This window comes from Leptosomus discolor, chromosome 9, assembly GCF_034619465.1.
Source record: "Leptosomus discolor isolate bLepDis1 chromosome 9, bLepDis1.hap2, whole genome shotgun sequence".
In the NCBI taxonomy this organism is placed as follows: domain Eukaryota; kingdom Metazoa; phylum Chordata; class Aves; order Leptosomiformes; family Leptosomidae; genus Leptosomus; species Leptosomus discolor.
The window spans coordinates 13,495,069-13,511,049 of NC_141399.1; the positions used below are offsets into that span (position 1 = coordinate 13,495,069).

Consider the following 15,981-nt stretch of genomic DNA (forward strand, 5'->3'; position numbering starts at 1 on the left):
CTGGTGTGATGGTAGTCCTTATTTCTTATGACTGCTGCATGGAACTCTTTGTTAGACTGGTCTTCTAAAGATATGGCAGAAGAGTGAACAAGAATTCAGTGAGATGTCCTTTGACTTTAAGAAGTGAACACAAAAGAAAGCAAAAAAAAAAAGTCTTACTATCGTCTAATATTAAATTGACTAAAATATGCCTGAAGAAATTCTAACAGATGTTTTAAGATGTTAGTAATTCAGTAATTCTTCTAAGCACCCAGAGGGAGGCAATAGATGCTCTGTAGTAATGATTCTCTAGTCCTTTGGGAGGAAAAAACCCAAACTCATTGGTCATTAAGCTTAGCACATTCCTTTTATCCTGAGATAATCAAGTGCTCAAGTTGTGTGTTGCTTGTGTAAGGATTTCTGAAATGTGCTATTTCTTTTTGTGTTACAACATGGGCATGGATGTGATCAAATCCTAGATATGCTAATACAACGATATCATTTTGTAAGAATTTTAAAAGAACTTGAAAAGATGAAGAGCTGAGTGTGAAATAGCATAGAATAGAATTTACAGGAACTTTGTAGTTCAGGTGTGTGTTTTTTCTGCTCTCTGAGTCCAGTACTGGGCCTGTATATAATAATATATTCAAATACGTACAGAAATATGAACACATCTGTTAGGAAACATTTCTGTTAGTTGTGCTGTTCTTGGAAAACAGAGTGTATAGTTTTCTGAAAAGCTAATACAGAAGTTTGCTGCCTGAAGCAGCTGACTAGTTTGGAGGAAAATGTGTGCATGTGGGTACTGTTTGCCTGTTACTCTCCCTGAATCAACCTTGGAAACTATATCAAGTTATTCCAGTCATCTGTAATGTACCACTTCTTTCTCTCCCGTACAACCCTTTTTTTTTGTGACTTGTAATTCATAATGATAGGCATGCAGGTATATTGTACTGTAGGCTGAAGTCTTAGGATCCTGTACTGTCAGGGAGATAGCAGGAATTTCCATGACTATAGGTACTGCAGAGGCTTTCACTCATTATTTGTCTCTGTGCTCTGGTTTTTATCATTAGTGGAGAAACCTCAGGTGCAACATTCCTGAAACTGGGAATCGTCTTTGTCTGTCTGGTGTGAACTGAGTCTTTAGGGGTGGAGCAGAACACTAGATGTGTGGAAGTCTGGCAGAGCTGAGGATGGGCTCATGTCCTCATTCATACAGGTTCAGTGCCTTCGTAGTTCTTCTGGATGCTTGAGTCCTTTTATACTGTTTAGCCACTATTCTATCTTTCTGGTCTTGGAAATAGCTTAAAAGATGATGTCTGTCTGTATTTTAGAGATGAATTGGGCAGAATGGTCGTACCTTGTAGTCAGATTTTTTTGTCAACATATTGCATTATCATATGCATTTGTCAACATTTAGCATTATCATATGCAAATATATTTACTTTTTTTTTTTTGAAACATCGTGGGAGATCTTGTAGAGAGCAAATGTAAAGCTGATAAGTCAAGACTATAAAAAAGGTATTTTTTTTACCTTGTTTCTTCTGATCTATTTGCTTTTCAGTGTTTACTTGTAATGACTTTATGGCCCTTCAGGGACCACTTATGGTCACTGTGTAAGGCCCAAGTGTAATGTTATGTTTAATTCTTCAGAGCAGTGCAAAAACACATGGCCTTGATACCAAAGCAAAATATCTCTGAATAAGAAGCCTGAAACTTGAACTAATTGCTCATCAGTCCATAGGAAAGCTTACTAAGACCTTGAGCACACAATATCATCTGAGGATGTCAAAGTGGGGTTTTACAAGCATCCATTTTTTATTTTGCACCTTTTTTTTTTTTCTTGAAGCGTGAACATACAATGTTGACTTACTGTACAACTGCTTGCCACGTTGTTTGAGAAACCTGGTTTTATGAACTCAAGAGATCTAGACAGAAGAAACAGGAAACTTCATTGCAAACCTCTAAGTTTGAGGCTGATATGAATCAGTGGAATTAGAGGTGCCTTTTCCACATGTCATTTGGGAACCCAGAAATTTGACATGAGTTTTTTCTTGTTGAGGTGTTTTATAGTCTGGATGCCAAATTATGAAACGGAACCTTTTTGTGCTAGGTGTAATACAGGCATGTAGCACAAAAAAAAAGATTACGGCCCAAACGGTAACAACCCAATTGTTTTCTTCTGTGCTTTGTTTTGTTTTCAAGTGTATGAAATAACCATTTTTTCCTACTATATGCCATGGATTGTACTTCAAGGATGATGAGCTCTAAAATGCTAGGTAACTTTTACTCTAGTTTTGTACAGTATCCTAAATATTTAACTTTTCAGCTTTACTGGTATCTGTATTTGCATATATGTATATATGAATGACACTTCAAAAAGTTAATGTTTGCTAACTAATTCACAATTTATGCACTTTCCACTTCAAGCCAAGAAAGAAATTAATGCAGCTGAAATACCATGGTGTTGTGTAATTCAGCAAATGCTAACTTTTTTTTGTAGCGGTCATCTGTATCTACTCAGAATGACTGTTGCTTTTTCAAGATATGTAGGCTTTTTAAAACCCTACCACTGTTAATGTTTTCAGCCTTAAAATAAGTAGAGGTCTCTTTTGGGCTCTGTCCAGTTTGTGCCTTGTCAATATAGAAATTCAGGTCTAGTACTAGGTGGTATTACAGAAAAGGACTTTACTACATATGGAAGAAGGATGATGTCTTCTCTCATACGGTGCTTTACCTCTGTTTTACCCGTGCTATGTATTACGTTGCATTTCTTGTTACAACACAAGGTTTGTTTACTTTCCTATAGGCAGTGAGGGGAGAGCATTCCCATTTCTCGTGATTTTCTGGTTTTCTTCAGAAATATTTTGAAGAACAGGAATTGAAATGCCAGACCCTAGTAGTTACTCATCTAATTTGCTACATTTTCTTGGGAAACGAAGTGGGTGTTTCAGAGGGTCAAAGCAAGAAAGTCAATGATGGAATGAAGTGTCCCTTGCTTTAAGTTTCATCCTAACGCATCTTACATAAGATGTTTTATAAACAAGGAAACTTCATCCAGCTGGATGTACCTTTAAAAATCTGAATTGCATAAATATAAAATCTGTATTTTCATTTGTCTGAAGCCAAATGGTATCTAGGAGCACTGAGTTTGGGATTGTTGTGTGATTTACCATTATATAATTGATTGTGCTCTTTTATTAGAGGTGTTTTATTTTCCTTCTCTTGCTCAGCTTCATGTGCTTTTGTCATTGCATGCTGTTCATGTGCATGCATAGTGAAGTTGTATGTGAAGAACTTAAACTGCATTCCTCGTTTCCTTTTTTTGAAGCCACTTTATCCTTGACTCCTTTTTCAGAAAGTGATTAGATCTAAATGCAGTATTTTATTTCAATATTGCGTTGCATAAGCAGTCTAATACTTTACGTTTTTTTGACTGCTTCCAAACATAAATTTTGTATTGAACAGCATATAATGACTATGTCTTCTTGTAATTGTTTGAAGTAATAGCGCTAGTTGTGTGTATATACGTGTGTACTTAATGAGTTTCTTCCAACACTTCCAAACAATACGTTGAATGTTTATTCATCTTCAAGTTCCTGTGAAATTCCTTAGGCTGCTCTCTCATGAACAATGGCCTCCAGCAGTGTCCTGTCCCTAGAAGTGGGAGGCTTGCTTTGCGCTTCTCTTTTCCCCTTCATAGCTCCTGGCTGTTTGGTCCTGCTGCCTCCCTTGTGCTGACTGTGGCTTTCCCTGGAGCCCCATATCAGCTGAGTCATCTCGCTAATCCAGCGGAGAGCTCTCGGGTGTTGCTGAGTTGGACTGGTCTGAGCTTCAACTTTGCCTTTCATTGGACCTTCTGTGAGCCATGGGAGACCTGCATAAGCACGGTGTTGGGGAAGCGTAGCTGGGAGCAGGAACTTGCCAGCTCACAGAACTGCAGCCTCCATCACCAGGGTGTGCCAGCGTGAATACCTTTTCAGTATGCTCTGTTTCACTGATGAGTGCTTCTAGGTAGCTGACTACATACAAATAGCTGTGTAGATTAACGCAATAACAAAGTAAAGCATGTACTTGCCCTGGCTTGAAAACATGGGTTTTGACTTGCATGTTTTAACTTTACAATGGAAGTGAAGGGGGGAAAAAAAAAATCTACTGTCATGCTTCTAAAAGTATGCTTAAAGTGAAATGGAATGTTTCTTTGTCTGTAGAAGCATGTATCCTTAGCTGTGGCTGTTACTTGTGCTGCTCTCACTTAGGCACAGGCTGAGAGAAGGTTAGGTGTACTTGGCTTCTGTTTGTGCTGGGGAGATGGGAGGAAAAGCGTAGAAAATAACTCTGTTACCTAAACTGAAAAGATTCATAGCAGTCTCTTTTTGGTAGTGATTTCTATTTGGGAGCCTTTGGAGGAAGGATTCAGTTTTATTGCATGCATTTGTTTATGAAAGTACATGTAACTTTAATGTGTGTTTTACCAGTGAATTTAGTCAGATTGTAACGAGTGCTTTCTGTACGTGTCTTGCTTTGGAATGGTCTCTCTTACTAAAGTGTTGGAAGCTGCAGAAGTGTTCAGACACTTCTGAGGCTGGTGCTTTTGATCTCCCTCAGCCGAAGAAGAGTAAAGACCTCAGAATAAGTCTTCTCTGTAACCATTGCTGCTGACTAAGCAGTGCGAGCCCTTACTGTTCTCCAAATTAAATTGGGGAGTTGTTGGAATCTAATACATCGAGAGATATCAGGTCAACGGCTCAATGCTAGATTTTTGTGAGTGTCACAGGGTCAAGTGTATCTTTTTTTAAAACATGTTTTCAGAGTAGCCCACCTCAACTCCCAGGCCTCCTATGCTTGCCTGTTGTGGGCTGGAATGCCCCACTGCTCCCCTTGCACTACAGCTCCTGACCCAGAAGTCTGACAGCATTCACATGTCTTTCAGAGACTGTAACCAGAAACGTGGAGTGAGAAAACTTAAAGTATTTGCTTTGTAGTAAGAATAACTTGGAGAGGAGGAAAAAAATGGACTTTAATTAGTCTATGTGTATACTTGTTCTGCTGGAAGCTTATCTTCCCATAAAATGAATTACTTAGGCCTAAGATCTCCAGGCATCCCTAGAAAGTGTATATGGGCAAGTCTCACTCTACACTTTTGTGGCTTTTTGAAGTGTTTTCCCTCTTTACAGCATTGTCTCCTCAAAATAGTTTGTGGAAGCAACCTCTAGAATTCATCTGGGTTTTAGCCCTTAAAGGTGGACCAGCCATCTATAATGCGCCACCTCTAAGCTAGATCAAGTTTCCCAAGATTATTTAGGGCTTCGCGGATGGCCCAGTGTACAACACTTCTCCGAAGAGGCTAAAGGCAACATGGGACTCCTTACATTCTGTAAAATCTTGCAAAGGATCTCCTGATGACCTTCTTTCTTCCTGTCTTGTAATGCTTTTTTTGAGAGTTTCCACTTTAAGGTTTGTTTGGGTTTTTTGCTCAGTAAGTCATCCGTTTAATATAACCTTATTCCTGTGCAATATTGCAATAGCTAGATCAGCATATAATAAATTATTGGAGGATATCCCTCAGTCTTTCTTAGTGTGACCTTCATGGAGGCCTTATCAGCTTTGTTCGTGCTAATTCAGCATGGCCAATCAAGCTTATTGACATACTCTAATCGTTATAGGCATTTCCACCCTTTGAAGAACACAGACTTATTTCTGACACGTAGTTAGAACATTCAAGCAAGATCCTTGGATGACTTGACAAAGGAGAGGGTAGAGGCTTTCATTGCCTTTATCCTCTTCAGTGCAGTATTGCACACTGTTTCATCTGGGAGATGAAGTATATTCCAAGTGGATTCTTGTGTGAGGTCTTTTGCAGAACTCCTCTATTCCTTATTGGCAGTTATCTCTTTCCATCATTTGCTGTTTGTAGTTGAGTTGAACTTGGGATTACAAATAAGTAACTGTAAAAGACAGGTTATTTGACATATAAGAAATGGACTTCTTAGAGTTATGCCATTATGGTCATCCTGCTTTCTCTTTGTAGCTCTCAGTTTAGGAAAGACCATAGTGGCTGGTTTTCATTTAAAGGGAATTTGTGCAACCAGCTGTTTCTTTATTGTTCAGAAATAAAATATCATGTGTATAGTTCTAAACTTTACTCTGCATTCAAAAAGAAGTCTTGTGGGTTGTCAGTCTGACCCTCACTGTCAGAGATGTTTCAAGCTATTGATATTTTGAAGGTGCACAGCTCCCTGTTTGTGCTTACAGCTGCTTATATCTTTAGGAACGGCGTGCCTGGGAAACGGTGGTGGGATGCTTGAACTCAACCAGTTCCTGTTCTTTTCAAAGTGTTTCCTAACGAAAGTTATGGTATCAGTTTTGATCCATGATTTGCATTGCTTTACAGAGGGTTTCTTCATATGTGATTTATGCATTCCAGTTGTGTGCACGTGTCTCTCCCAGCTCACGCTTCCGATTTCTGTTTAAATTTTGTGAGATTTCTGATCCTGTAAAACATCTTCCTTATTCATCACAATGCCTCCCCTAAGGTACCTAGCAAAATCCTGTGTGACTTTGTAGCATCTCCCAAGATGTTACTGTATATGAAAGCAGAGAATAATGTAGTTGTTTCTGAATAAAAATTCTTGACAAAAAAAGGGGGGGACAGGGGCTTGGAAGGGGAATGTTTCATACTCGCTGCATGATATAGATAATATTTCCTGAGACAGGAGATACTAGCCTCAAAGAATTTAAAATAAAACATTGATTGTATTATTTTTTTTTTTGAAAGGGGAATAAGGGAGGCAAAAATGGTAGAATAGTTGGTCTTTTTATCCTATGTGCAGATGAAATTGATTAAACCTTAAAAACTCGCCTCAGTCCAGCCGGTTTATTAATTGAAGAATTTCCTCTTGCCCAGAATGGGAAGTGCACATTAAAACAGAGCTTTGCCCCTCAAGTAGCAATGATACTTGAGAACAGTACATTTTCTACAATCCTATTTTCTCTCCTGCACTAGAGGAAATCCTAACATGGTAAAAAGCATATTTGAAAAAAAAAAAAAAAAGTATGTTTAAGGAAGTCGTCTTTCATTTCCTTGTAAAGCATGAAATCAGATTATACCCTGTGGCTCACAATTATTTTATTTTTACATTTCAAATTCTATTTTCTGCTTCCTTTCAGTATCTGTGAACAGGACTTGTACTGTTTGTGCACAGTCAGCTAAAAAGATTGCCACAAACAGGACAGGACGCAGGAGCTTAAAGAATCCACAAGTCAGAATTTGTGCTTGTGTTCCATGCTTGCATGGCCAGCAAAACTTCCCCTTCATTTACACAGGGATTCGACCCCTTCTTCCGTCCACTAGCCCAGGTTTTACTTTTTGGAGCCAAGTCAGCTTTATATTGATGGATTATGGGAAAAGTTAATGCAATACTAAACTTACACTTGCCAAAATGGTGGTACTTGTAAATACTTTAGTATTCTTGATCTACATTTGTTGAAGAGAGAACAATTGAAATTCTGCCTGTTTGTTGAAAATGCCTTTTGGTTCCCCTTTTCAGTAGGGATGAAATTACTAGCTAGTTTAGTGGTTGGAGTTTATAACAGAATGGTTCTGAAAGTGGGTACAGTGCACAGGTAATAAAATAGTAATAAGCTTTTGGAACTGATAAAGTAATAGTGGAGGCTGAAATATTTTTGGGTTTTGTTTTTGTTTAGGTTTTTTTCCCCTAGACCTAATAATGCCCTCTTTAACTTACTGTAAATGTTGTGGTTTGCTGTACAGCTCCATCTACACGCAGTTCAGTCTGGGACTTTGGCTATCTAATTTACAAGCATGCAACAGGTTACACAAACAGAAGGTGTTTTGAGTTCATGTACATGCAGAACTGCAACAACTTCTGTGATCGAGGTTGAAGGAGATTTATTATTTAAGATGTAATATTCCATTCCAAAATAAATGTGGCAATTATAGTGCTTTACAGTTTTTAAAAATGCAGCCTGTAGGTTGGGTGCTGATATGGTGTTTCCCTGTGAGTACTGGTATAACAGATCTGGTTTTGCTACTTGTGTGCTTCTCCATAAGGATGTGAGACAGTAGCATGTAAACATTGCAGAGTTTGTCTACTTTAGCTTCAGTGAGCAAAATCAAGTGTGCTTTATTTATATAAACTGTGTGGAAGTCAAACACATTTATGAAGAGTGAATCTGATGCAGGGAATGAAGGTCTGCAGCCTTATTGCCTAGAGCTCTGGGTAGGTCTTTCTTCCTGTTTCAGTAAACAATTGATGTAAAGGACGAGTGTCAGGAGGATGGAGTCAGGCTCTTCTTGGTGATGGACGACGACAGGACAAGGGGCAACGAGTGCAAGCTGGAGCATAGGACATTCCACATTAACATAAAGAAAAACTTTTTTCACTATTGGGGTGACAGAGCACTGGAACAGGCTGTCCAGAGAAGTTGTGGAGTCTCCTTCTCTGGAGACATTCAAAACCCGCCTGGACGCATTCCTGTGTGATCTACTCTAGGCGGTCCTGCTTTGGACTAGGTGGTCATTTGAGTTCTCTTCCAACCCCTAACATTCTGTGATTGAAGATATATTAAATAACATAAATGCAGAGAATGCAGTGAATTTTCTCCTAAAGATTAAAAGTTCATCATTACATACTTTTTTTTAGTGCATACTGTTCTTCTGGGTCACCTGTCTTTTTTGGTGCACTCAGCAGCTGGTGAGCTCTTCCCATTGAGAAGTTGAGCTGATGGCCTGTTTAGGGAAACTGAGTTGCTGCCTTCTGTGCTTTTGAAACTTGTCATGGTTATGATGTCTCCAATTCAACTAGTCTCATGAGTAAACGGTCATGAGTGAAGTAATTTATTACTCTTAATAATCAGATATTCCCCAAAATTCAGAAGCAAGAGTGGGCTGGATGTGATTGTTCAAAGCAGGGCTAGACCTTCTCTTCTCCGAAGGTATTTTTCTTAATGAGTCCTGCGTCCCCTGTCACTTCTGTGGTACAAGCGGGTGCTGCTGCCTCCAGGTTTAGCTGGTGCTTCTTGCAGTCTTTTCTCTATGATGCTGTGCTGCTGGTCTTGTTACATTTTTCCTGCAGCTGGCTGTCATCCAGATTCTCTCTGTTCACATGTTATCTTTCTTGTTTGTTTTTCTTCACTTGGACTATCTACTTTACTTTGTGTTTTCAATGTGGTTTAGCTGCTTATCTTGCAATATAATTCCCATCTGTCCCCACCCCCTTGTGTTTTCTGATGACAACTAGTTTGTTTCATTTGCTTTTTGCAGGGTTACATCTGAGCTGTATGTCATCACATGAATTATGTTCTGATAGTTGATCTTTCGTTTTTGAGCAAAGTGAGAAATCGCATGTCAGGAAGACTCTATCTTTATGAATGTTCTTGAACACCTCTTTCATAGATGAAACACCAAATAAAAGGTTACATTGCTTTTTTTTTTTTTTTTTTTTTTTCCTGTAAGGGAAAGCATTTGAATACCTTAGTTTAACTTTATAATTGATTTTTATATGACCCGCTTCAATGCAGTTAAAATATTTTTCTTGATTGCTGTGCTTCCTTATATGCAGACCTGTCCTTTCATGTATCTCTGCTTCGTTCAGAGTAGTTACAAGTCATTTGCCTGCTTTGAGGGCTTGAGGAACTCTCATCTCCTCCATATCACTCTTCTTAACTGTGTAGGACCATATCCTATCTCGTTTTTTGAGCAAAAGTGAAGTGTTTCTGTTCTTGCTGTTCTATTTTGCACAACAGCCTGTGGCAGGTCAGATAGTTCAGGTTTATTGAGTGGTATTGTTGGCTTGTTTGTGGGGGGGGGGTTGTTTTGTTTTTGGAGTCTATGCTTAATGGGAATACTCTTGCAATCCTTGCTTCACCTTTCCTATTTAAATCTTACTCTGCTGTGGAAAATTCTTCAGGAATGTTGTTCCTTTGACTGAAATCCAACATGGTAGCGAGTTGGTTGAATACTAGTGTATTAGAGATTATTTAAATAATGAATATGAAGTTAAACATGCTGTAAGTCTGCTATTACTGTTTACATGCTATGAGGGAAAAGCATACTGAATGAGATCTTCCATCATCGGTAGGACAGGGGTTACAGTTTTGTCACCTTGTTACAAGTGACCCACGAGCTTTCCTGATTAGAAATGTTACGTTTGTGAATCCCTGTGCACTTTGTTTTGACTTCCCTATATTATGTCATTTTAGTATTTAATAAACTATTATGTGTGGACAAAGGGCAGCTAAGCAAATGGGTTCCATAATTAAAAAAAAATGTAAACCTGTCTAGGAGAAGATTGAGGGATTGGGAAGAGAGTGAGTTGTCAAAGATGGCTTATTAAACAGCTCAGAGGGGAAAGTTGTGGAACTACATCTCAGCATTATTTTTTTTACCCAAGGGTCCTGTAAACTTGAGCATTCATGTCTTGATAGGCGTGAGCAGACATGTACAGAACATCCTCGTGCCTCGGGGAGAATGCATTTAAAGCATTTCTGTCAGTGCTGTCCTGATCTTTCTCTTGGTTCCATGACACTGTTGAGTGGCAGCAGCTTCCAGCTCTACTTGGGTGCCAGCTTTCCCCCTGCCATGCTTTCATTCCATCTTGTGACATCTCTTACCAACTGTGGGCAGTTAGCATGTTAAGACTTTGGAGGAGGCATGTTAGTTGTACTGAGGCACATATTTGCATACTTGGGTATGCTGCTGCTTCCTTGACTTGTAATATGTTTTTTCCGGACTGTTGTGATATATATTTTCTGGTGTTTCTGGAGTTTTTCCATGGACTGTACAGTTATTTTTCTTTTGTTCATCTTTTCTTTGCTATGAAGTGCCCTGAGGTAGACATTCTTGACTTTTTAGCAACTGGGCTGATGATTTTTATGGCTCTTCGAAAGTGTGGCGAATAGATTGATAAATACAGCAATTACAAGTATTTGCTTTATAATGAATGTATTCAAAGCAGTTGATTTAGTGTTTCAAGGTAAAGTGGCCCTTGTACTGAAACTGCATATAACAGATTTTTGTCTCCTCTTGGAGGGAAGAGATCCCACAGCACATATAATGCATCTTATCAGCTGCCCTTTTCAAGGCCAGATTTGGATCTGGTTATTTGGCTTAATTCTGGAGCATAAGGATTGCTGTGCTTTAGTAGTCATAACAGAGTTAGCTAAAACTTAAGCTTCAGCATTGTTGTTTCACTAGATGCACTTTTTATAGTAGTAATAATCAATTTGACTTGATGGTTTGTTTTTAATTATTAATTCCCATTCGTTTGAAGGATGTCACCAGTGTAGTAACAATTATTGTGCAGTATATTTTTAATACAAAATACGGCTGTTACATTTAGTTTAAAAAAACCCTGCTGTATGTATCCACAAAAGTGCATGCATTCCAATTGTTAAGTGTTTTGTCCCACTTGAACTGTTTTCATGCTGTTCATTCATGTTGCTTCCAGTCCTTTAGGTCTGCACTTCTGTATGGCATATAAAATCTGAGCCTTTTGTACAGCCTTAAAGATGCCTGTGTTGTAATTTAAGCAAGTTCTAAATCAATACAATTCTTGAAATGATAAAAATGAAAAATACTTTTAAAGCTATAAAGTCTATCTTCAATTTGTCATGGAGAGAGATTTGAAATGAGTGGTGAAAATTCTGCAGGAACCTTGGAAATGTTGTAATTATCCAACTAGTGCTTTGAAAGGTTTAGCATTCATTATTATGAGATGAAAGCTTTGGTAGGTTGAAAATAGTCATTTGTAACCATAATTTTTTTTTATTGTTGTTGCTCCCACCCGCTCATTCACCCATGCACTTCAACCTCAGAATGATTTCCTATCTTGAGTTCATGGGAATTATGAACAAGGGTAGCTGTTGTCATAGCCATTGTAAAAGCTTAAAAAAAAAAGTGGGGGAGAAGGTTGGAGAAGATGAAGGAACAAGGAGCAGTTATATCGATTTCTTGTTCTAATCAGAAGCTTAAGGCAAATAGTAAAAGTACTTAAATTCAGAGTGCTGCAATTTTGCGTAATTTCTAGCTTCTATCATCTTTTAAAATGCGTTTTTTGACATATGTGGCATGTAGCTGGCTTTTACTGGGGTTGCTCAGAGTATGTGACTGTCTGCAATGTTGTTGTATGTTTCTTTGGCTGTACCATACTCTTGTTTAGCTGCTTAGATTATCTTTTTTTAATTGAGGCAAATTTCATGCTTATGTTGCTCCAAGGGTAATTTTCTGATTTTTTTTTTTATGCAATGATATCTCTAAACCTGAACTGTTAATATGGAAGAATATGTAAACTATCACATGCTTCCATATTTTTTTATGATCCACTGGTAGCATAGGACAGCTTAACTTCCTGGGGTCTTATTTGCAAACACAGCCGTGCATCGATGCTTAGTTTGACTTGTGTTTTGTTTGTATTTCTGGGCATTTGTATATATAGTGACAGTTTTTATGGAAGCTATTTGAGAAAATCATCCTTAATCTTTTCATGCTGCTGTAATACTGACTGTGAATTCTCCTCCAGGTGCCCAGATTATTGATTTGATGATGCTTGTAATAGATGTGACAAAAGGGATGCAGACGCAGTCAGCGGAGTGCTTGGTAATTGGGCAAATTGCCTGCCAGAAGATGGTGGTAGTTCTGAACAAAATAGATCTCCTTCCAGAGGGGAAGAGACAAAGTGCCATTGAGAAGATGACTAAGAAAATGCAGAAGACCTTGGAAAATACTAAGTAAGTTAACAGTAGTATTAACAGCTAACTTGTAACAAAATGTTTAACAAAAATACTTCACCCACATTTCCCTTCCAGTGCCCTTCTAAACATACTGTGATGTCTAGCAAAGATAAGAGAGTGGAAAGATTACCAGAAACTGAAATGCAGCCCTGAATTTGCATCTGCAAGTATCATGGGTAGAGAAATATTTTCCTATAATGAAGCTTTTCGGTTTAAAGTGCTGCTTGGATTTCAGATACAATAAAACAAAGCCAGAATATTCAGGTGAAGAACTGCTGTTGGGTGCGTGTTTGTTTTGGGTTTTGTTTGTTGGATTTCTGGTTTGGGTTTTGTTGTGTTTTGTGTGGGGTTTTTTGTGTGTGTGTGGGTTTTTTAGTATTTATGGGCTTGCACCTTTGTTGTGATCTGCAAGTCTTTTTTGCTCCAGAGAAAATAAAGTGTCAGGGCCTTTCCTTAACTGAGGATGAAAAATGCAATTGCCCCAGGTAGGGAGACCAGAATGATGAAGTTTATAAAACATAATGTAGCTCTGGCTGAGATGATGTTTGTCAGTCATGTTTAGGTAAATGAATTAAGGTACTTAGTGAAGAGCAGTGAGATTCATGAGCGGAAATGTGGCTGTTATGAAGTGGGAAGGTACAGTACAGACACAATACTTATTTAGTGGTTACACGAACCGAAGCACAGCTAGCTCTGCCCAGGGTCATAAGGGGGCATTGACTCCCGTGTTTGTAGCTGTTGGGTCACGTTTCATTTGAAGAATCGGAGGAATAGGATTCAGTGTACAGAGGAGAGAATTTCACCAGGACCAAAAAAGCAAAACTTGGTTGGATATGGCAGTTCCTGCTTAGTTTATTTGTGATGGTAGGGCAATGTCCTTTTCAGCTGCCACAATAGTGACTATGAAGATCTTGGTGTTTTTCCAGCTCCCGTGTTGTTCTTGGGTCCATTCATTGTGCTGAGAATGGAACAGAAGTCACAAAGAAAGTGAAGTTCTCTCTTGTGGATTTAGAATCCTACAACTTTCATTTTTTTTCTGGTAGCTGTTGATTTAAGGGCAAATAAATACAGAGTGGCTTGGTTTTCTCTCTGTAGGTTGCTGCCTCTTGTTTTAGGGGAGCTAGAGAAAGGAGACACCTGTAATATATGAAAGCATTTTGGATCAACAATTTTTTATGGATGTGAGTTTCTGATCAAATTCACAGGTGATCCCAATGGGCATAGCATTGAGGTAATAAAGTTAGGAAAACTTTAGAGACAATTATCTGATGGGTTTCTTACGAATTGGTTTGGTTGTTTGAAAGGTTGATATGTAGAATGTGAATTTTAAGCAGTATTACAATTAATAGTTTTTTTTTTCTTTCTCATCTAGGCCAAGAAGTTAATGTTTCTTAAGAGAGTTTACCTTAATATACTGCTCAGTTTTTTGTCCTCCTTTTAAAATTTGTTGATTCTTGAATGGCAGTAATTGCTGCTGCAGGTGGTACTTCATTTTTGATTCAATCCAAGATTGTATTGTGAATGATTGCAGGGGAAAAAAAGACCTAGAAAGTTGCATATTCATAAAAGAAAGACAAGGTTTTTGGAAGGAAACTGGTATTCAGAAATACTTATGTACACTGTTTGAATTAAGTCTTCCCTTTATATCCAGGAGTACAGATAGGTCTTTACAGCATGTCTTGAAAAGTATCAGACTTTGTCAAAACTGAGGGGGAAGTGAGTTTCTGAAGCAGTTCACATGTGAACTGTGAGGTCCTTACCTCTAGCCCTCTTTTAAAACAAGCGTGTGTATCAGCTGATCATAAAGCTGTGATTCCACCTAGAGAGAAATGGTCCTGTCATAGTGTTTTAATTACTCATTTGAACTCTAGATCTTAGAAATGCTCTTTTATTGCATCTGTCTGTGTATTGTTCTCCTAACAAAAATTCAGTTTTTGCATATGCAGTCTGTGCTTTGTGGTGCTTTGAAAGCAGTGCTAACCTGGGCTTGATGGTCAAGTGCTTGGTCTGTTATATTTCAGGCATGTGTTGTTTCTCGACAGCCGCTTTCCCACTTGACTTTGCGTTTCCAAATGCACATTTCTTAACTGGTTTTGTATTTCTAAGCTACTCTTATTAGCAGGACATGTGCTGAGAACATTTGACAGCTGCCTCTGACCCCAAACACTTAGCAATGAGGTTTTTTTCCTAGGAATAGTTTACTTTTTGATTATTATTTTTCTACCCACACAGGCATGCATGCACAATTCCATAGCAGTAAGCAAATTTGAAGTCTGTTGCAGCTATAGAGTAGGGGAAATTATTGTAGTGTTGTCATGAGATTCCATGGAAGGTGGAAAATAGGTGGAGGAAAGTGTTGAATATTTTAATAGTTTGACACTTGCAGATTTAACCTAATCAAAATTTGCTTGTTCCATGGGTTGATAGCAAAAGTAAAAAGAAACAAAATGGAATTTATATTTTTTCATTACTTTTTCCATGTGCCAGCTTTTATGTTTGTCCAGCGGGCTCTAAACTCTGCTGACAATAAATCAGTGTGATGGAGTAAGGGATTTAGTAGGGCTGAATCATGTTTGGAAATGCCTCCAAAGGCAGTATATGGTTACTCCAGCTTTTTCTGGTGTTTGGGAAAAGGAGTAAAGCACCTGGTTCCGCATAAATTTCTATTATTGCAGTACAGTGCCCTAAAATATTTGTATGAAAAGAGATTTCCAAAAGTTTTATGTTTAATCACAGGAATCTTAAGTGCATGTTTTCATTACCCTTTGTCCTTAGATGCCTCAGACTTACAGCATATATACAAAGCAAATACCTTATGTGCTTGATTACTATTTGGTCACTAAATGAGCTCCCCCTGTAGAACTTAACATTTGTTCTTTATTGAGGCACTGTCTTTTTCCCTCCACTCCCTTTTTGAGATAAAGTCTGGGGGGGGGGTGAATGTCAAAAGGATGACATCAATAATTACTTTTGTCCTGAATCTATTGCATAAGAATCAAGTATCCTCATAGAAACAATCACTTTTTTGTGTTATTGCCGATTACAATTCCATTGCTTTAATATATATATATTTTACGTGGTTAATCCTGACTTTTGCAAAATTTCCGCAATAATCTGATTTATAGTCTAACTTCATTTTAAGGACTTGAAGATGAAATTCTTTGTAAGGGAGAAGCTAAGTTGAGTTCAACTGTGGAAGTACTACTCCTCTTTTCTGAACCTTTGCGTGTTTGAGATTTGGGTGTTCCA

At 38.2% G+C, this 15,981-nt stretch overlaps 1 protein-coding gene across 1 annotated transcript in view; it reads left to right on the top strand.

The window, feature by feature from the left end:
- Nucleotides 1-15,981, top strand: part of EEFSEC (eukaryotic elongation factor, selenocysteine-tRNA specific) — a 126,228-nt gene that overhangs the window by 21,760 nt on the left and 88,487 nt on the right. The window contains exon 2 of the mRNA XM_086469937.1: nt 12,522-12,729. Within this exon, the coding sequence (XP_086326063.1) occupies nt 12,522-12,729 (208 nt within the window). The remainder of the gene's footprint in view (nt 1-12,521; nt 12,730-15,981) is intronic.